At 33.0% G+C, this 22,867-nt stretch overlaps 1 protein-coding gene across 1 annotated transcript; it reads left to right on the forward strand.

Annotated features, from left to right (window-relative positions):
• The first annotated feature begins 2,343 nt into the window (after positions 1-2,343).
• Positions 2,344-19,279, forward strand: LOC110027344 (probable chalcone--flavonone isomerase 3). Its single transcript, XM_020728722.1, has 5 exons — positions 2,344-2,402; positions 2,466-2,552; positions 17,628-17,783; positions 17,865-18,091; positions 18,929-19,279. Exons 2-5 carry the CDS (start codon positions 2,468-2,470, stop codon positions 19,088-19,090), a joined length of 630 nt encoding a protein of 209 aa, XP_020584381.1. The 5' UTR covers positions 2,344-2,402; positions 2,466-2,467; the 3' UTR covers positions 19,091-19,279.
• Positions 19,280-22,867: the final 3,588 nt, after the last annotated feature.

A 22,867-nucleotide genomic window follows, 5' to 3' on the forward strand; every position in this document is an offset into this window, starting at 1 on the left:
ATATATAAATTTAGTGGTTTGTATGTAAACCCCCTTTTTCATTCATTAAAATGTAAAGTATTTTAATCATTAATTTAAAAATAATAATAAAGAAAGTTTAATGTATAAATTTTATGTAACTTTTTTAGGCAATCATTAATATTTTTATATGCTTTGTAAATTAAATTGAATAAAAATTATTGACTTCTATCTTAGTTATGTCCACTTGTCCGTGCAAATTTATGTTAGCCAATGTTTATAAAATAAAATTTAAATTGAAATTACAAACATTAAAACAAATTTAGATTTTTCACGACATTAAAAACATTCAAGGAAATTTTTATGGACAAATCATCATATAATTCAACTGTTATTCTTTAAATTTTCGATTAGAGTAAGTTTCCTTTTTAATATTAAGTGGATGGAAAGTTACTGTGAAATAGCATGTTATATATTACTAAAAAGTTAGAAAGGGCATTTATATGCATACCAAACAATTCTTATGTTTTGACATATCTAGCATCCAAATTTCCATATTTGCATACATTTCATTTAAATATTTGACATCACATTAAAATGATCATCAACGCTAATTTTTTTGAAAGTTAAACGCACATTTATTATGCATAGATTTTTAATACTTTTTGGACCATCTGATGATCCGATTAGGAGAGTAGATGTTTTAGATTCGGCTTGTGTTAATAAAGACAGAGGTAGAACTAGAAAGACTTGGGCTTATTCTTTAGAAAATGATCTTAATTTATTAGAACTAAATGAAAAAATGGCACTAAATAGGACGCAATGGAGAAAATGGATTCATGTAGCCGACCCCGTGTAGTGGGATTAAGGCTTTGTTGTTGTAGATTTTTAATACAATTTGATATAAATATAAATATCAAAATTTAAACCTTAGATATGTGAATGCATAAGAATTAGGTCAGCTCCGTTTTGACAGCCCTAATTTAGGTGTGGTTGAATGAAAATTTCTTCTACTAAAATTGGTGGAATCGTGCATCTTTCACGAAAGTTCAATGGGGTATACAACACCTACTTAATTTATTGCACATTTGAAATCAGTTTCGGAAGGAATAAGATCCCATTGTCATTGTAAACAAATAACATAGATAAAATTGTTTATTTCCCAAGGATTAATTTGCTTTAAGATTTGTTTCATATGGCAATGGCATCATCAGTTGCGCATATCTAAACGCAAATAAATCGGTTCATGCGCAAGTAGATGAACTCTTTGGCCTACCACATGCTTGTAAGGTTTTGTTAGTAAAACAAGCTAAATTTTGACATTTACGTAGATAATAATCACAATAATATCAAAGTATAAATTTAGGAAAATTATTCTTAGTGATAGACTTGATGAGGTCTTCAAATTGTAAAGACAAATATAAAAAATCAAATTTTAGTTATATAAATATATGAGAATCGCGTGGCATGCATGCTTGTATTTATTGATTTATTGACCTAAGTAAAATGTTAGGTATAACTCATATATCATAAAATTTGGAGTATCTTGAAATGGATAGGTGTGTTTCCTGTAATGAAAAGAAGTGTCTCTTGGTGTGAATAGATATGTCTCTTGGATTAGTGGGGGTTTGGGGGGGGGGGGATGTTTGATTAATAAATATATGTGTAACGCTATGGGTATATAACTCATCTGAAATAGTGAATTCGTTGCTCTGCTCCCGAGGATGAAGACATCTTTGCCAAGCCTCATTAAACCTCTGTGTTCTTCTGGTTTTGTGTCGATTCCTGTTTTTCTTCGCCTTGAACTTCTCAACATAAAATGCTTGATATGTAGAAAAATTTTACATTTTGGAACAATAATTATCAATAATTCATATATTTAAATGTTCAAGGAGATTAAATTGTTATTGTTTATTATTTTGAAGCACAAATTTCGTCAAATATCAACTAGTTAGATGTCCTTTATCATTAGTGTAGGAGATATTCCTAATAGTTTTTATTATTTTTCATTTTTTAATGAAGCTCCTCGTGGTTGTTGGAAACTACGAACTTTAAAGAAGGATATGAATTGATTGGAAATGAAAGATTGATTAGCTCTCAAATTAAAAATTACAAATTTATGTTGCGGAATTTACGTACATACATCAAAAATTTTATTGTTATAAACATAACACCCAATTTACATCTTATCATATTTTTCAACAATGAAATTCACATTTCCATACATAGTACGTAAATGCATGAAATGAATATAATAGGAATTAGGTGCAGCGCATGTAAATTTATGTAAAATGTTTTGTCAGCCGTTCATCCCAACTACCCCCACCTCCCCATCTCTCTCCATTAAATAATAGCCCTGAAGCCATCTCTACTTCCAGTCAGCACATTTCAGCCTTCAGATTCCTCTATAGCTCTTCTTACTCGCCTCTCTCTCGCTCTAAGAAGTAAGTTTTTGAAACTGCCGTCTGATTTCTTTCCATTGGTGAATGATCTGATGGTTTTTACAGGCATGAGTTCGAAGGAGGTGATGATAGATGAAATCCCTTTCCCAGTTGAGATCACCAAAACCAAGCCATTGGCTTTGTTAGGCCAAGGTACACTTACTTTTGCCCTAAGGATTTATTTGGTTTTGTGGAGCTACAAAATGTGATTTTGAGGAATAATGAAGAAGTATTTTAGAATCAGTAATTTGTTTGATGTAACTAGACATGTATTAATTTCAAAGTACACAGTTTTTCTCGAAGTAGTTTTAGAAGTTATAAATAATATCAATTTCACACCTCAAGAGACCGAATATAAAACTATTGTGTGGTATGTATGATTTAATAAAATCAATGAACAGAAACACGGTAAGAGGAAAAGGATGGAGAAAAATTTGCGACGTAACACTGCGTATGCCAGTAGATTACAGGGAGGATATTCAGGGTTATATTCGCTTTATACCCCCTGTAACCTACCTGTAATTAGTAAGTTTTACACTTCTGTTTTCATATATTTGTAAGTTACAAGTAGGTTACAGGGAGGGTACAAAGGTATAACGCAGATATAACCCTCAACACCCTCCCTGTAACCTATCTGACGTATGCAGCGCTGCGTATGTTTTATGTACGCAAAATTTTTCTCGAAAGGATGAGGGAATTAGTTGTGGTTTGGTTGTGATGTCTTCATTTCTTTTGGCTTGATGGTTTTGGGTTGGAGCAAAAGATATGTTAAGTAAAAACCTATTAATTAAATTGATAATTTTTAACTACTAAAACAAAAGTTATCCTAAATTAATTAAAAAGTTAAATCCGTCTTCCTAATTAATATTAGCCAAGTGATATTATTTTTTTAACTTAATTTAAGAAAGGAAGATGTTTTTAATTAACTTAATAAATTACTAATTAATGATCAATTGATATTATATCTGATGCTAATTATAATTTTATTAATTGAGTTACATTTGATATAGGCTAGTAGGAACTAACTTAACTAAATGAATATTATTTTTATGTAAAATGAGTAGATAAAAAGTATTATGTAATTAGTTTAATAAAGGATTAATTATTGACTAATTGAGATAGTGTCTTATGTTTAACAATAAATAATGGAAAAATAATTAAATATTAATTAATTAAGTACATTTCTTATTGTTGATTAATTAAATAAAAAAAAAACTTTTATTTGATGATTAATATAATAAAAAATAATAAAACTATAAATTAGCCTTAATAATTTTGTCATTCATGATTAAAATTTAATATATATTTAAACGAGCAAACTTATGTTCTAAATAGGTAGCAAAATAGTTCATCAAGCTTTAATCAGATCTAACCTCTATCATCAATACTTCTCAGATTTTAGCTTTCTCTGAATTTATGAAATTTAAATTTATAGTAATTTTTAAGTCATATTTGCAGCCAAATACCTTGTTAGGTTTAAATAATTTAGTTTGTCATTCAAAATGATCCTTAAAATTACATACATATAATTATCTTAATAGCTAGCTCTAAAGTGCTAATCTATGGAGATGATAATTTGATTGCAATCATCCATCTTGAATTTTTGAAGAATCTCATTTAGTTAAGCTTTTTATGATCTAAAAAAAATCCTCATTTGTTTGGTGCATTTAAGTCATGAGTATTATTCATAATTTGGAGCTCCAAATTATGTTTAATCTATATTTACACAATTTATTGGCCATTTCTTCTAATTAAAATAAAGTCAGTCACTTATGAAATGACTAACAATAAATCTCTTTTACATAAAAATTTTGCTGATGAAGATCATGTTGCACGAGACTAATATTGAAGTTAGAATGAATGTGTCTAGGGTTTATGGTCAAAGCAGTTGCTCCATGATAATTGATCATTTCTTAAATTTAATATTTTTTTCTTTATTTCCTTTACATAATGCTTAAGTTGTTGCACATGCGATATTTAAGACAATAATTCAAAAAAATTAATTTGATATATTATATATAGCAAATACCTTGTCATAATCGGTGTCAGGTTGTTGTTTGTAACCAACCCTGAGAAGAAGGTAGATATTAAAATGATGGCGGTTGTATTGAAATATAAACTTAATTTAGTTGTTTAAATATATATGATTTTAGTTGTTTAAATAAATTTTAATTATGTCTTATCTAGAAGCTTATTCTAGAATATGTGGTAGATATGAAATCATTGTGTGGAAGGTGTGATAGGTGTGAGAATTATTGTGAGGTAGGTATGAAATGAGTAGGTATGAAATTATTTGTAACTTATTTGTAACTATTAGATTGGAATTGTAGTGGCACAATCCTAACCATTAATTTACGATGTGGCACTAGTGTAAATAGGGGTAGAGTATTTGAGTTTGTATCAAGTCAAGTAAAAGTGATAAATAAAAGTGAAGTTTCTTCCTAAATAAAAGTGAAGTTTCAATAAAAGTGAAGTTTCTTCCATAAATTTTTAGCCTTTGTCATATCCTAAAAGTTTTTCCATTCCAACAAACTGGTATCAGAGCGCAAATGTTCCTTTATAGAGCAATGACAAACGGTGATATGGTTTCCTTCCAAGTCCCGATGCTTAAGGAAAGCATCTACAACAATTGGAGTATCAAGTATCAAGATACAAGATAAAGGCACTCCTTGGAGTGCATGATGTTTGGGAGGTTGTGGAGAAAGGCTACGATGAGCCAAGCGACGAGTCCGTTCTATCCACAACACAAAAGGATAGCTTAAGAGACTTGTGAAAGAGAGATAAGAAGGCTCTATTCCTCATCTATCAAGCTTTAGATGAAGATGGTTTTGAGAATATCTCAAGTGCTACTTTGGCCAAGCTAGCATGGGAGAAGCATGAGGTTTCGTATAAGGGAGAAGAGAAGGTTAAAAAGGTACAACTTGAAACTTTAAGAAGCCAATTTGATGTTTTGCATATGAAAGAAGGCTAGTTGGTCTTCGATTACTTTTCTAGAGTCATTACCATTTCCATTCAACTAAAAATAAAAGGTGAGAAGTTAGAAGATCTGGCTATCATGGAAAAGATTCTTTGATCGTTAGATTCAAAATTTGATAGTATCACAACCATTATCGAAGAAACTAAGGACTTACAAGCCATGACGATAGAGCAACTTCTGGTTTCATTGCAAGCCCATGAAATAAAAGAAGATGAATGAAGAGATTACCGAATAACTTCTCAAGACGGATATCCAAATATCCAACCAACTCAGAAAGAGGAAAGCTTCAACAATATTAGAAGCCAACATGAAAGAGGTAATGGACAAGGACGAAGTCATGTTAGCAAGCAAGGATGGGGTACCAACAATAACTATGAGAAAGGAGAAATATCTACAAGAGGATGTGGTTGAGGGCGCTCAAACATGAAGTATGATAAATCTGAAATTAAGTGCTATAATTGTAACAAGTTCGGGCATTATGCGAAAGAATGTAGAGCACCCAAGTACAAAGTTAATGAAAGAGTCAACTACATAGAAGAAAAAAAAAGTTAATGAAAGATGACACTCTACTTCTAGCATACAAGGACAATGAAAGAGGTGAAGATAGTACATGGTACCTAGACATCGGTGCAAGTAAACATATGTGTGGGAGATGAAGCATGTTCGTAGAGCTTGACGAATCAGTAAGAAGCAATGTTTCTTTTGGAGATGAGTCCAAGATAGAGGTGAAAGGCCAAGTAACATTCTCATCCGTCAGAAAAATGAGAAGCATCAATTTATTTCTAATGTTTACTTTGTGCCGAATATGAAGAGCAACATCTTAAGTTTAGGATAACTCTTGGAGAAATGCTATGATATTCACTTGAAAGAAAATACTCTCTTCTTAAAAGACAGTATTGGTAATTTGATTGCTAATGTGCCAATGTCTAAAAATAGAATTTTCTCACTCAACATTCAAAATGATCTTGCCAAATGTCTGAATACCTATTATAAAGATGCTTCTTGGCTCTGGTATCTTCGATTTGGGCATCTCAAATTCAGAGGACTCGATTTGCTTTCAAAGAAAGAGATGGTGAGAGGATTACCTTGCATCAACCACCCTGATCAATTATATGAAGGGTGTTTACTCGGAAAACACTTCAGGAAAAGCTTTTCAAGGGAGTCAAGTTCAAGGGCCCAAAAGCCTCTTGAGCTCATACATACATATGTCTGCGGTCCAATAAAGCCAAGCTCACTCGGTAAGAGCAACTATTTTCTTCTTTTCATAGATGATTTTTCACGAAAAACATGGGTGTATTTCTTAAAACAAAATTTAAAGGTTTTTGGAGCATTCAAGAAGTTTAAGGCAGATGTAGAGAAAGAGAATGGTCTCAAGATCAAAGCTATGCAATCTGATCGAGGAGGAGAATTCACTTCAAAAGAATTTCAAGAATTCTGTGAAGCCAACAAAATACGTCAACTTCTAACTGTTCCAAGATCCCCCCAACAAAATGGTGTAGCAGAAAGGAAGAATAAAACCATCCTCAACATGACAAGGAGCATGCTAAAAAGCAAGAGATTGCCAAAGGAGTTTTGGGCAGAAGCGGCTGCATGTGATGTTGATTTGGCTAACCGATCACCAATAAGAAGTGTGTTGAGTAAGACACCACAAGAAGCAAGAAGTGGAAGAAAGCCCGACATCTCTCATTTACGAGTTTTTGGATGCATAACTCATGTACACATACCCGACGAGAAAAGAAGTAAGCTGGATGACAAGAGCAAGAAGTTCATTTTCATTGATTACGACAACAACTCGAAAGAATACAAGTTATACAATCCAAATACAGTGAAGACTTTATTAAAATGAGAAGTTTACTTGGAGTCACAACATCAAGTTTAAGAGGAGGTGTTGAAATATAAATTTGATTTTAGTCGTTTAAATAAAACCTAATTATGTCTCATCTAGAAGCTTATTGTGGTAGATATGAAATTATTGTGTGATAGATGTGTTAGGTGTGGAATTATTGTGTGGTAGATATGAAATTATTTGTAACCATTTGATTGAAATTGTAGTGACACAATCCTAGCCATTAATTTAGGATGTGTTACTAGTATAAATTTGGGTGGAGTTTTTGAGTTTATATCAAGTCAAGTAAAAGTGATAAATAAAAGTGAAGCTTCTTCCATAAATTTTTAGCCTATGTCACATTCTAAAATCTTCTCCATTCCAACAGGTTGAAGAGAGTTAGTTGGTTTTGGTAAACTTCGTGTACATATAGAAATAGCTTGATTGGATTGGTAAGATTTGAGAAGTTTGGGAAAAATTCAATTAGATTAAAGGGGTTTGGAAAGCATTAGTTGGATTTAAGAGAGGTTTATACAGAAATTGGTTCATAGTTGAAGGGACAACCTTAATTGGATTTGATTTCTAGATGGAAGTTAATGTTCTAACCCTAAAATAAGTCTAAGATTTATAAGGAGACTAAATAGGTATAGACTAGCCTAAAAATTGGGGATGACACCCCCGATCAAGCTACACATAGTTATATGTCGTATTGAGTTTATCAATGGCCTTAGACTATTGACTAATTTGATAGTTAGATGTCTCCACTATTGTTATAACAGTGACACGTGTAGTCCTACAAGACCATTTGACGGTTACAATTTTTTTTGTAAGTAATCGTAGGGTACTTCATTCTATGGCACCTACATAATATAAATAGTTTACAAGCTTTGGGGTTTTATATATCCTAGTCTTTAGCAACTAATTAAGGGCATTTAATATTCTAATCTAGGTTTCTAAAATAGACTATTCTAAGAGTATGTATGGACCTATGTTTCATTTCTATGTTAACTAACATAGGATTTACATTTGATCTACCTATGTGCAGTCTTAGTTATTTAAGGGTGCATATAGGATAGCTTTTCGGCCAGCTTTATAAACTGAGTTTATTAATCAAGCTTTTGAATGGAGCGTCCCTCGATCGTGGTTTAAAACGGCGACCCAAAATTCTGAAGTCACGCGACCGCACATCCCAAGCCACGTTCGCCCGAACTTCTGAGTCTCGGCTAAAATTTTGCACATTTGTATGCAAATTATTGAAAATATATGACATTTGTTGAATATATATGGCATTCATGATTTCAAATTCCAGCTAGTTTTTCATTCGTGAGAGAGTCAGATTTTATTTCTTCACATTCTCACATTCCAACTAGTAAAAATTATTATCATTTTTATATAACTAATTCATGTAATAAATGACATTTATAATAAATGAGATATTGATTTATAGCAAATAATAGTCTTATACATAAACGTGCAGAGATTTATTTGTAAGCCACAGAAAATACATAAACATGCCAAATTTTCCTCAAGTTGGTGAATTGTATTTAGGGTTTGATATTTTAATTTTATTGGTTAAACTTTCTTATATTTTTAAGGTTTATATGTAAAATAGATATATCAAAGATATTCATATATATGTCAATTACTTATCATACCTTCCATATTTAATAAATAGTTTTTATTTTTGTTTGTTTACATGTTTAATATTTAATAAAAGATATTTTAAGTATCATGTTAAAATTTAATTTTCACATATATTTATTTAATTATCATTTAAATTTAAATTTTTCACACTCTAGAATAATATCATTCAAAAATTTAGATTTTCACAAAAAAAAATAGTTATTTTAAATAATTTTTTAACTTTTAATTTTCATACCAAGATATTAAAATTTAAAGTTAATTTCTTACACACATATATTTATTATACAAAAATAGTTTTTTTTTTAATTTATTTATCACACACACAAAAATATTTTTACCCCAAAAAAATTTGAAATGAAAGTTTTAGTATTAGGCAGGTAAAATAAGTTATATGGTAGGTATTAAGTATTAAAAATGCAAATATATAAGAATTTGCATGGATTGTTTATGAGTTTACATGAATATTTAGACTTGTATGCTGATGTGTGAAGCAAATAAATTGCATGTTTTGAATGTAGACTTGCACATTTATATGTTAAACATGTAAACAAATTAAAACTTCATGGATTTTATGTGAACTTGTGTAATTATTTATTAGGTATATCAATTGTATGAAAATTACATGAAAACATGAAAATTATAAGCTTATGTGATTTGCATGAGAATTCACATGAAGATTGTAAGTTTATGGAAATTTGCATGAAAATTACTTGAAAGTTAAAAGCTTAAATAAGTATCATAAAAATAATTTGAAAGTTTATAAGTTTAAGAGATTATCACGAAAATTATTTAAGACTTTGCAAGCTTAAATGATTATCATGAAAATTTTAAGTCCAGGGGAATATAATAAAAATTATAAGCTTGAGGGATTATTATGAAAACTATAAGCTTAAGGGAAGATAATGAAAATTATAATCTTAAAGGATTAATTTGAGCAATTGCAAGCTTAAGGAATTTTGAACACATTTAAGCATAAATAACTTCTATGAAATAAAATTTTTGAATTTGAGCACATTTAAATTTACGTAACTTATATAAAAATAATTTTTAAATTTTGATCACATTTAAGCTTAAATAACTCAACTTACACAAACATGAAAATTAACTCAACCTTCATGAAACCCAACTTAAGTAAAGCACAACTTCAGTTTCTCAACAGTCACCACCTTCGTCAGCATATCCGCAGGATTCTCAGTTGTGTGTATCTTTTCCAAAAATAACTGTTCATCTTCTAGAAGAGGTTGAATGAAATGATACCTGAGTTGTATGTGTTTCATCCTGACATGAAAAGCAGTATCTTAGCAAGGTGAATCACACTCATCTTGTCACCGTAGAGTCTTCCAATCCTTTATTGTTTGCCCAATTCTTTCATGAAACTATGTAACCAAATCATCTCCTTGATAACATCAGTAATAACAACATATTCGACCTACGTAGTTGAAAGTGCAACAATCTTCTGCAACTTGAAAACCCAACTCACCGGTTATGCAATGTGAAGATATATCCTGTTATACCTCTCCTACTAACCACATCTCCTGTCAGATCTGAATCTACAAAACCCTATAGACTAATCCCTACACTTCCATAACAAAGTGCCATGCTAATTGTTCCCCTCAAATACATGAGAATCCACTTTACAACCACCAAATGATGCCGGCCTGGATTGACCATGTACCTGCTGACCACTCCCACTGCATATGCAATATCTGTCTTGGAACAAATCATCGCATACATCAAACTCCCAACTGTTGAAGCATAAGGAGTTCTCTTTACCAGTGTTTGCTCTACTTCAGGATTGAGCGATAGCTCCTTAGATATGTTGAAGTGAATAGCTAAGAAAGAGCTAACTTGTTTCGCCTCATTCATGTTGAACCTTTGTAGGATTTTGTTAACATACACCACCTGAGACAACTTCAGTGTTCTTGCACTCCTATCTCTATTGATTCCAATCTCAAGGATCTTCCTGATTAGACCTAAATCCTTTATCTCAAACCCACTTGATAACTGTTTCCTCAAGTCTTTGATTTTCTCCATATCTGCCATTGTAATCAACATGTCCTACATACAAAAGAAGCAAAATATAATAGTTATTGAAGTGCTTGATGAAGCAATTGCAGTCTGCCTGGCACTTCCTGTACCCATTGTCTAACATGAACCTGTCAGACATTTTGTACCACTATTTTGAGGTCTGCTTAAAGCCATAGAGATTCTTCTTCAATCTGCAAACCAAATATTTTTTTCCTGGAACCTTATAACCTTGTTGTTGCATCATGTACAGTTCTTTTTCCAGATCTCCATGTAAGAAAGCTATTTTTTATATTCATCTGCTTTAGATCAAGATCTTCCTCTACTACTAGACTCAACACAACCTTGACAGTCGTCATCTTCACCACTAGGGAGAAGATATTTGTGTAATCCAATTCTTCCTTTTGCTGGAAACTCTTCACAACAAGCCTTACCTTGCAACACTTGATATCATCTGACTCCTCTTTCAGCCTTTAGACCCTTTTGTTGTGCAGTGCACTTTTGCTATTTGGTAGTATCATCAAATCCAAAGTTTGATTTGACTCTAAAGATTACATTTTATCGTTCATGGTGAGCTCCCACTCCCTTGAATGTTCAACTTGAGTGGCCTCCTCAAAGACCATGGTTCACCATTATCAGTTAATAATAAATAGTGTAAAAAAGGAGAATACCTTTGTAAGGTTGTTTCACTTCGTTGGATCTTCTGACTTTTAGGGCAAGTGACTGAGGAACTTCCAGCGCCCCTTCTGATTAAGCACTACTACTTTCTCCATCTTTCTGATCACCAATATCTTATATTTCCAAATATCTGGATCCTTCAGAAGTAGCTGACAGAATGTCTGAGTTCTAACCCTATCCTTGTATATCTCCATTTCGTTGAATGTGACGTCCCTGCTTCTAATGAATTTTTTACTTATAATCTTTGAACCTATACCCAAACTCATCCGTTCCATATCCAATGAAGGTGCACTTGACAGATTTTAAGCCAAGCTTGCTCCTAGACCCTGCATCAACATGCATATATACAAAACACCCAAATACTCCAAATGCTCCTAGACTTCATACTTTTATGCTCATATGGCCAAGCCTGGATGCATCCACCCTGGTTCCAACCACAACAATGAAATAGTCATTTTATTGATCAGATACAGGGTGCCTTCAAAGTTGCCCCGAGTCATCACTAATTTCCCATGGTCACGAATCACCTGAAAAAGTAGTCACGAGTCCTGACTTTGTCACCTTGCTCATAGAGTTGGGATTTCTCTTTAAAATTAGAATATGTCTAGCTTCAGTAAGCTTCTAGATTGTTCTATTCAGCAGCTTGATATCAACATCAACCTTTCCAACTATACTACAGGCCTTGTTATCTCTCAGATAAACCTTATCTAAATCAGTCTGAGTGTAGTTTTTAAATACTTTTTTTATTGGGAGCAAGCATGTAAAGAGACACCTGAATCCACTATCCAAGATTAAGTACTGACTAGGGATAACACCAGGTAGTCACTTTGGATTTTTCCTGTGGAGACATTAGTAAAGAAACTACTCTCCTATCCTTTATCACTGCCTTTCGTTGGATATTTGCTGTCCTTCTTGAAATGCCCCTTCTTACCACAGTTCCATCATTATCCTATGCTTGACTTGGGCTTTCCTTTCTTGGACTTGGATCTGCCTCAGCCAGTATTTATGCTAAGATTTCTTCCTTTATTATTAACATTCAATACAAAACCTGAAGATTCACTATTAGCTTCTTTTCTACAAACTTCTCCATTTACCATCAGAACCATAATATCATCAAAGTTCAACTTCGAAGTCCTTGAAGAATTACTCACTGTCGTTACTAAGTCATCCAACTTTCTAACAATGAAGATAGTATCACCAGTGCTCTGATCTCATCATCAAACTTGATTCCTATAGAACACAACTAGCTTGTCATAATGTTAAAGTTATTTAGATGCTTTGCCACTGAATTGCCTTACACATTCTTAATATCGAATAATTTCTTCATCAAAAAACCTTATTGGAAGCAGATGATTTTTTGTACTTATTGGAAGCAGATGTTTTTTTGTACAACTTGGTCAGTGCTGCCATGAGATCCACCGTAGTTTTCTCATTTACAAAGTTAAGCGCAATATATTGGAAAAGTGTCAACCTGATCAGTATTAGTACCGTTCGATCCAACACCTACCATTCCTCCATAAGCATATACTCAGGCTTCCTTGTGATTCCTTGTAGTGGCAAGTACAATTTTTTTTATACAACAAACCCTCACATGCATCTTTCAGAAAGTGAAGTTCCTCCCATTGAACTTCTCTATTTAGAACTTAGCTTCTTCAGTCATTGCTCCCACTCGAATCAAACCCCGCCCTGATACCAGTTTGTTAGGAAAAACTATTAGAAATGAGTTTTCTTTTAATTTTATCACGGAATAAGATCACAAGATTTGGGAAAATCATAACAAAAATTTAAACACAAAAGTACAATCAAAGCAAACAGAAAGCGCACAAGGATTTTACGTGGAAAACCCCGAGAAAAGGAAAAAACCACGGAGTCACACAACCACAAAATCAATTATGAAATTCATAAATTTTTACAAGAGACTCACATAAGTTTCTTCTCCATACTCACATGAAGAAACTTACAGGACATGCGCTGATAATTTTCCCTCTTTGACCTGACACAAAAAATCACACTGAATCACTGAAATCCACCTCTTCGACACTCCTCACCTTCATCAGGATACTATTTAAAGAATTCAGAAAGAAGAAAACAACAAGCTCACTGATCCACGCTAAAAAAATTGGCTTAAAATTTAATTTTTTGTCTAGTAATCGCATCGGGCGCTTAGGTGCCCAAACTTGGCTCTTAAGCACCAAGCGTTCTGTATCGGCGCCCCATAATGAGCGCCTTGGCGCCAATCGACTGATTCTAATTTGCCGATCTCTCGGGAATAAGAGCAACACTCGCTCTATAGCGGGTGTGTATGTGTTAGGCACTCGCTCCTAGGTTTGAGCAACACCCAAGTGGGTACTTAAGCTCTCACAACCCGACACATATGTGTCGGGTGCCTTGTGCATAGGCTCCACAACCTTACACACATAAGCAAGCAAAATCAACACAACTTACACATAACCATGCAAATTAACAAAACATATGCATAAACATGCAAATCAACATAACTTACAAACATACCTGCAAATTAACACATGCACATATGCTTGTAAATTAACACATACACAAATACTTATAATCTAACACATACACACATACTTACAAATTAGCACATACATGCTTGCAAATTAACATATTATAAATATGTAAAGCACAACCTAAAAATTTATGCCTGAAGATAACATAACATAAACATATAAGCATAAAAATAACATAACCTAAACATGTGAGCTTGTAACTAACATAACCTAATTATGCTTTCAAATAAATAGCCTATACATGACACGTGAAAGCATATAACTACATATGATAGGTAAACATGGAAATAGTTGAACAACATAAAACATAAGCAAGAATATATGTAAATCACAGTATACATAGATTTGAAAGTGAAATACATGCAAAATACATGAATTTGAAAGAAAAATACACACATGCTACATGAATTTGAAATTAAAATATACACTTTCTACATGCATTAGAAAGGAAACTATTCACATGATACTTGAGATATGAAAAAACCCTTTCAACATACAACCTCATCAAGGTTAAATGATATATATAAGAATTTTTTTAGACATACATTTATAGAAATTAAGTGATTAACACGCTTTATAATCAAATTTATATGATAATTGATTAGTCTATACCGTGTTTGTTTGAAATACCCAAGAATGTGATGATGTGAGTTTCGACCAAGGGAAGATAGAGGGGAAGAAGTGGTGGGAGAGGGGCTCGCGGTATAGAGAACTAGACAGGAGACATGGAAGAGGGCTTGGTTTGGAGAAATGAAGAAGACAACTGTTAGATGACTCACAGTTTGGTGAAAAGGTGAGGAGAAATAGGAGAGGAGAAATGGGAGAGGGGCTTTCAATTTTGAGAATGAGAAGAGGAGAAATAGAAGAGGGACTTGCAATTTTGGAATGAGAAGATAAGGAATGGAAGAGAGGCTCTCAGTTTTGGTAATGAGAAGAGGAGAGGACTCTATTATTGGGAAGGAGAAGAGAGGAAGAGGGAGGAGGATGCAATAGGCTCAAGAAGAATGAAGGAGAGGAGAGGGGCTTCTAATTATAGAAGAGGGCAGTGGTGAGTTTCGGCCAAGGGAATTGTGGAAGTAGAGGGAAGAATTGGGGAAGTGGAGGGAAGAAATGGGGAAGTGGGAGAGAGAGTGGGTAGAATTGGTCAAGGTTGACTTAATAAAATGAGGGACAAAAGGTGCTAGGGCCACTAAATGGGCCAAAGGTAGTGTGAGCCCCACTATAAAGGAAAGATAGGTGGAAGTATGGGTCCCACCTTAAAAGAAAGAGACAAATCAAAATAGAATTATATAAAATTTTAGTGGGGGTTTTGATAAGTTCTTAATTAATTTAATTTAATTTTTCTTAATTTAAATTTGCTTTATTTTAATTTGATCTTAATTAGTGTTCAATTTGTTGGTATTATCATGATTATTATTATTATCATTATCGTTCTAATTATCATAGTCTTAATGCACCCTTAAATGTAGTCTAATTTGGACACAATTAAACTCATTTGAAAGATTTTGACGATTTTGACACATTTGCAAAATCTATTTTGTAAAATTATGCTCCGAAGAATAATTTTTTTGTATGACTAAATTTCATGCATAAAAACTCGAAGTACAAAATTTTATGTAAAAATGGTGTTAGTTCATCATTAAACTTGTATTTTTTTTTCAAACATAATAATGATTGTCATGTAGCTTATGGAATGAAATTTCAACAACTACAATGTGCTTGGAGACTACGATAATTTTGGGATCTATCTGAATCAAGATGAATTTATTTCAAATTTTGATTTCAAATTAAGTTGATTGAATTATATTTACATTTAATTTGGTTAATTTTAATTTTGGTTCAAGTAAAAGTGATATTTATATTTAAATTTAGTCAGTTTCAATTTTTAGCTTAAGTGAAGCCCAAGTCCCACCTGAGTCGAATTTAACCCAACAACATAGTGACACTGGGAAGGGGTCGTAGGTCTAGATAGAATTTGAATGTGAATTAAATAAGAGTGAAAGTGAGAGAAAGGGGGTGGGTGAGAGAGAGAGAGAGAGAGAGAGAGAGATGACTAAAAATACGATTAACACTAGAATTGCTTTGTAATTTTCTACTTCTTCATTAGCATTCTTTTATCATGAAAACTCAGTGCAAAACATCTGGTCCATAATATTTGAATGTTTGAGGTGTCCCTTTTTTTATAGATTTTTTTTCTTTGTATATAGGTTTTGTCAAAGAAATGAACCTTTGATTATCAAAAGAAAGATGAGATTAAGCTCATTCTTTATCACATTGATCTTGTTAAAATTTCTGATTTTTTTCCTGCCCTACTCTACCTTGCATAGTTGTAGGAGATGATGGCGGTGTAGGGTACTAACCCTTTTTTTTTTTTTGCTTAATTTTATTCTTCAAATAAATGAATCCATTTATTTTTTTTTCAATTATATGATTGATTTCTATTGAAGTCCACATCTCAGCTCACATATAGCTTTCTTGTTATTGGACCAAAGAGCATGTGTGGCTTTGACCTTGCATAACAATAACAAGTCTTTATCTCACTAAGTGGGGCCGGCTACATCAAGCCTTTTTCTCCATTGTGTCATATTGATGTCATATTGCATTTAATTCTAATTAATTATGATCATTTTTTAAATAATATGCCCCAAGTCTTTTTAGGCTTACCTTTGCCTTTCTTCACAAAATTTGAATCCAAAACATCTGTTCTCTTAACCACATCATCAGATGGTTAACGTTTAATATGACTAAACCATCTAAAACGACTCTCTAATCTCGTTCGCCACTATAGCTACACCAGTCCTATCACGGATAAATTCATTTCACATTTTGTCTCTAAGTGTCGAGCCACTCATCCACCTAAGCATTCTCACCTCGATAACACTCACGTTTGTTTTGTGCTTTTCTTTTAAAGGCCAACATTCTGTGTCATAGAGCATTGCAAGTCTTAATATAATAGGTGCCTTGGTATAATATTTTATTTTTTATCTTTAAAAATTCTCACTTATAAATAAGTAGCCCAGGGTCAAGTACAAGCACCCAAAAATTGTGTTTTTGTACACACTTTTGAAAGAAATGAAGGACTAGCATAACTTTTTTTCTTCAATTGACCTTGAATAAAATTTCAATAAATTCCACCAAATATTCCTGGATCCAACCAAGGCCTATAAGCTATAAAAGGGCGATTCACATATATAACACATAATTTCTATATAGTTACATATTTAATATCCAAATTTTTATATCCATTTATACAATAGTCAAAATTTTAACTTCACATTAAAAAAAAATCACTAGCATTAATTTTTCTTTAGTGAAAAACACCTTTTCATGCATACATTATGTTGTGATTATTGCACTAAAGTGCTGTGTGACTAAATATCAAAATCAAGATATTAAATATGCAAATACATGATATGTATGGCCCAAAAAAAAATACTTAGAACATCTCCAGTTAATTTTTATAAAGTAATAATTGGGTTCATATAAATTAGTTTTTAATGTTTTATAAACAAAAAACTTAGGTTCATATATGTTTTTATTTTTTTGTGCAGGTTTGACTAGTCTAGAAATCCATTTCCTTCAGATAAAGCATAACGCAATTGGGATTTACATAGAAAAAGATGTCACTCAGCATCTGGGGAACTGGAAAGGCAAAAAGAGAGCTGAGCTTGAAGACGATAACCTCTTCTTTGATGCTCTTGTCTCAGGTCGGATTATAAATGATCATTTAATCATTTACAAGAATAAACAATTCATTTCTTTTATTTTCTTGTCTGTATCTTCCTCAGCTCCCGTGGAGAAACTTTTTAGAATTGTGGTGATAAAGGAGATCAAGGGTTCACAATACGGCGTACAACTAGAGGGCGCCATAAGAGATCAGTTGGCAGCAGCTGAGAAATATGAGGAGGAGGAAGAAGAAGCACTTGAGAAAGTTGCAAAGTTCTTTCAGACATTGTATTTGAAGAAAGATTCTGTCATCACTTTTTATTTTCCTGCAACTTCTTCTACAGCTGAGGTAAGAACCTCTGAAAATTTGGAAAAATTTTCTGTCCGGACATAGCTTGCGTGCGGAATTTAATAATATGCTGCCACGTGTGCTACATCGTGAGGTTGTTTCGAGGATATTAAAGTAAAACTGCAGATGTTTTTCACGGTTATTGAAGAGAAACCTATATATTTCACTTCAATAACACTGAAATAACCTAGAAATAATCCCGAAATAACCTCCTCGACCACTTCAATAACCCTGAAATAACACATTGGAGATTATTTCAGGGTTATTGAAGTGAAATATTTGGATTTCTCTTCAATAACCTTAAAATAACCTCCGCGATGTTATTTCGGGGTTAATGAAGTTGAACCGCGAAGGTTATATCAGGTTATTGTGGAGTTGCGATTCCACTTTAATATTGTTTTAGGTAGGCCTAATATAACACACATAATGGTATATTACTGGTACTCCGCACGTAGAGCTATGTCCGGAGTCCCGACAGAAAATTTTTCGTTTTCATATAACAAATCAATGAAAAGTCTTAACATAAAATCATTTTATTAATCAATTTAGTTAACTTGTTTCTTTTTGGAAGATTTACATACATACCACTTAACTTGTATGTATTTTCATATTTAACATCTAAATATTAATTTCTACATATATACTTTCATATGAATGCATGAAAAGGTGTATTTTTTATGTGAAATGAAAGACTTTGAGTGCTATAAATGAAAAATGGAAAATTTAGATGCTAGACCTGTAACTACATACAAGTTGAGTGGTACGTAGCCTATGGGTATTTTTACATACAAACCCCACTGTTTTTTTATAATTTTTATTTTTGTTGTCAATTTGCAGATAACATTTAGCACAGATGGGAAAGGTGAGAGCATGGTTGAAGTGGAGAATGCAAATGTAGTGGAGATGATGCAGAAGAGGTACATCGGAGGATCGATGGCCATCTCCCCCTCTACGGTTAAGAATTTGGCTGACAAATTTGAAGCAATCTTGTCCCAATAGTTTCATTTATTTATTTAGTTCCTATCTAGAATATGTCATATGTTGTCTATTTTAATTATGTTTTTGTAGGTTTGTCTTAATGCTGCTTTTATAACTTCAATAAACGAGTTGATATTGGGCTTTCAAATGGTCACTGCATGGGAATTATGTCGCCAAGTATTTGAATAAATAATTCAATAAACGCATTGATATTAAGTCTTCAATTGTTCTCATAAATTGCTCATAGGCTGCTGTTGAAGCCATAGTATCTGAACAATAAAAAATCATAACGAGCCAGGCAATGACTCATTTATGTTAGTAATTAATTTGGTTTGAACTGTTTTATAAATTAGTTTATTTATGTTCATGAATAAAAATTTATTTATTGTTTGGAGGATAATTTGTTTAATATATCTTCTAAATATTTATTCAATCAATAAGAATTTTGGTGCAACTTCACAATTTTAAAGCACCTAAAAATTTGAGTAAAAAAAATTTCTAGTACAACTTTGGAACTGTCAATTTTTTTTAATTTTCACTATGAAAAACCAAAGATGTACAAAAATATCAACTCAGATCTCTCTACAATCAATTGAACTTACAGGTCCTTTGAAATCTTCCTCCTCAACAGTTCTTTCCTTCACGAGAACCATATCGAAACATCGCACATGAGAGTCATAACCTTTCATCACTTGAATTGAAAGCTCTAAACTAAATCAAAAGAGAGAACCACACTTATTGCACTCACACCACTCCTTGATGTGAGAGTGGCGCGCTCTAGGGAACCAGGCTCATATGCACCCAAAATGTGACGTATGGTCACTACAGACTCTAACACGAGCACTCCCCATATGGGGAAGGGAGAACCGTGCTTTCTATCTACATGCACAGGGTTATTGTCTCTGTGCTGAGCAAGAAACCCTTCTGATTGCTCCCTTCTTCTACCAATCAAGATTCATATACAAAAATCTCCCACTAGGAGGCTGTTTTGCACCTCAACATCTCTTCACCTTATTTGCACCTTCATTTATACCATTGTCATGTTCATGTATTGTGGTGTAGCTCATCTACAGTCTCAACCTTCATGGACTCCAACTGAAGCCAAGCATAGTTCCAATTTTTTGATAGTTACCACCTTCGTCAACATTTCTATAGGATTCTGAGCTGTGTGTATCTTCTTCAAGAACTATTGCCCATCTTCTATGAAAGAGCATGCAAAGTGATACCTCAGCTAAATGAGCTTTATCGTGACATGGAAAGATACATTCTTAGCAAAATAAATCACATTCATACATGAAGTTTTCCAATCCCTTGCTCCTTATCCAATTATGCTTTAAAGCCTTATAGCCAAGTTATCTCCTTGTTAGCCTCAGTGATAGCAATGTATTCTACATCTGTAGTTGAAAGTGCAAAAATCTTTTGTAGCTTGAAAAATAAACTTATTATTGTATTCTCCAAAGTGAAGATATACCCTATTGTACTGCTTCAACCATTCATGCTAGATGTGAATCTACAAATTCTTGTAGACCGATCCCTGCACATTCATAGCAAAGTGACTTGTTGATTATTCCTCTCAAATACCAGGATCCACTTCATCGATTCCTAATGATGCCTACACTAATTACCCATGTACTTGTTGACCACTCCCACTGCATATGCAATATCTAATGTGGTATAAATCATAACATACATAAGACATTGAACTATCAAAGAATACAATGTTCTCCCCATCTATGCTTCCTCTTCAACACACTTTGGTGATAACTCCGTAGATAGCTTGAAGTGATTACCTAAGGAGGAGGGGGGGGTGCAAACTAGCATTATCTCAACAATGTTGAACCTTTGTAGGATCTTGTCCATATATTCTGTTTGAGAACACTTTAATATACTTGCACTCCTATCTCTACTGATTCTCAAATCAAGGATCTTTCTGGTTGGACCTAAATCCTTCATCTTGAACTCAATTGATAATTTCTCCTTTAAGTCCCTGATTTCATCATATCTCTTCATGTAATCAACATGTCATCCATATACAAAAGGACCAAGACATAACAATTACAGAAGTGCTTGATGAAATAACAATTGGTTTTCCCTATGCTTAATGTACCCCCTGTCTAATATGAATATGCGAAACCTCATGTAACAGTATCTGAGGGTTTGCTTCAAGCCATAAAGATTCTTCTTCAACCTGCAGACCAAACCTTTTTTTCGTAGAATTTTGTAACCTTGTTATTTCATCATGTATCATTCCTCATCCATACATTCATGTAAGAAATTTATTTTTACATCCATCTTATTCAACCGTTTATCTTCCTTTGCTACTAGACTCAGCGCAACTTTGACAGTGATCACTTACACCACACAAAAAAAATTCATGTGTAGTTTAGTTTGTACTTCTGCTGGAACCCATTCATAATAAGCCTTTATTTATAGCGCCTGCTACTATTCAACTCCTTTTTTATTCTGTAGACCCACTTGTTGTGTAGTACACTTTTATCCTTTGGTAATACTATCAAATATCATGTTCAATTTGACTCCAAATATTGCATCTCATCATCTATAACAAGCTTCGACTTCTTTGAATTTTTAATTTGAGCGGCCCCTCGAAGTACTCTGGTTCACCACTATTAGTTAACAACAAATACTGTAACAAAGGAGAATATATGTGACCGATCTTATCACTCTACTGGACCTCCTAGCTGTAGTAATAGGTGACTAAGAAGCATCTTGTGCTCCATCTAGTTGAAAAATTTATCTTTCTCCGCCCTCTTGATTACTAATGTATTTTATCTCAACATAGTTGGACTCAACAAAAGTAAATAACAAAAAATCCTCAGACCAGCTTCTATCCTTATTGTAAATCTCTATTTCATTAAAAGTGACATCCATGGTCCTAATAACTTTTTTATTTTGATAGTCTCGAAACTTGTACTCAAACTCATCCAATTCATATCCAATGAGGGAACAATTTGTAAGTGTTTACTTTTCAATTTTCCTTGGAATAATGGTTTTGATGGGATATTTTTCTGGTGTTTTTTCTATCATGCTTAGCTAAACTTTCTTTTGTGCCTCTATGTTTTTTGGGATGTGGTTTTGTGATTTTCTCAGCTGGTTTTTTTTCCTATATCATTTTATTGTGGAATCAGGGTTTTTGTTGTTGTTGTGTTAACAATAGATTTCATTAACTCCTGATATGATCAATTAAGATGCTAATATATTTCATGATCTATAACTTTTATCCATTGTACAAAGGAACAAAATGATTAACCACAAAATTCAGATAACAATAAACATATTTTTTTTTGGATTTCGCAACTAAGAAAGGGGGTTCGAACAAATTTGTGGAATGTCATAGAGATTGAGGAAGCCTCAAATTCATGGATTCTAGTTTTCTTTTAACCTAGACACAGGTGTCAGCACTATTTTTGGTGTGGGGTTTGCCCGTAAGAAGCCGTCGGTCATCGGAACTGAAATCCCGTTGCCCGCTTCGGAAGGACGTTAAAAAAATTTAGTTTTGAAAAAGATGAAGTCAAACTGACCCCATAATTTTCATAGTTTAAATGGAAGAGCACTTTACCTCAAATTCTGTATCTATCCCAAAGGATGAATACAAGAATTGAGGGTGAGGCTCGATCAAATAAACTAGAGAAAGTCATGACATCCGTTTGGTCTGCGAAACCAATATATTGGCCGACAAATTCCCCTATTTAATATAAGGAATTAAATAGGGTTTATATTATGCGGGGTTCGGGAAAAGCTTCCTATAAGGGCAAGCCCCCATAGTTAATTACATCTTAG

The sequence above is a fragment of the Phalaenopsis equestris genome, unplaced genomic scaffold (genome assembly GCF_001263595.1).
Source record: "Phalaenopsis equestris unplaced genomic scaffold, ASM126359v1 Scaffold000425, whole genome shotgun sequence".
Taxonomy (NCBI): domain Eukaryota; kingdom Viridiplantae; phylum Streptophyta; class Magnoliopsida; order Asparagales; family Orchidaceae; genus Phalaenopsis; species Phalaenopsis equestris.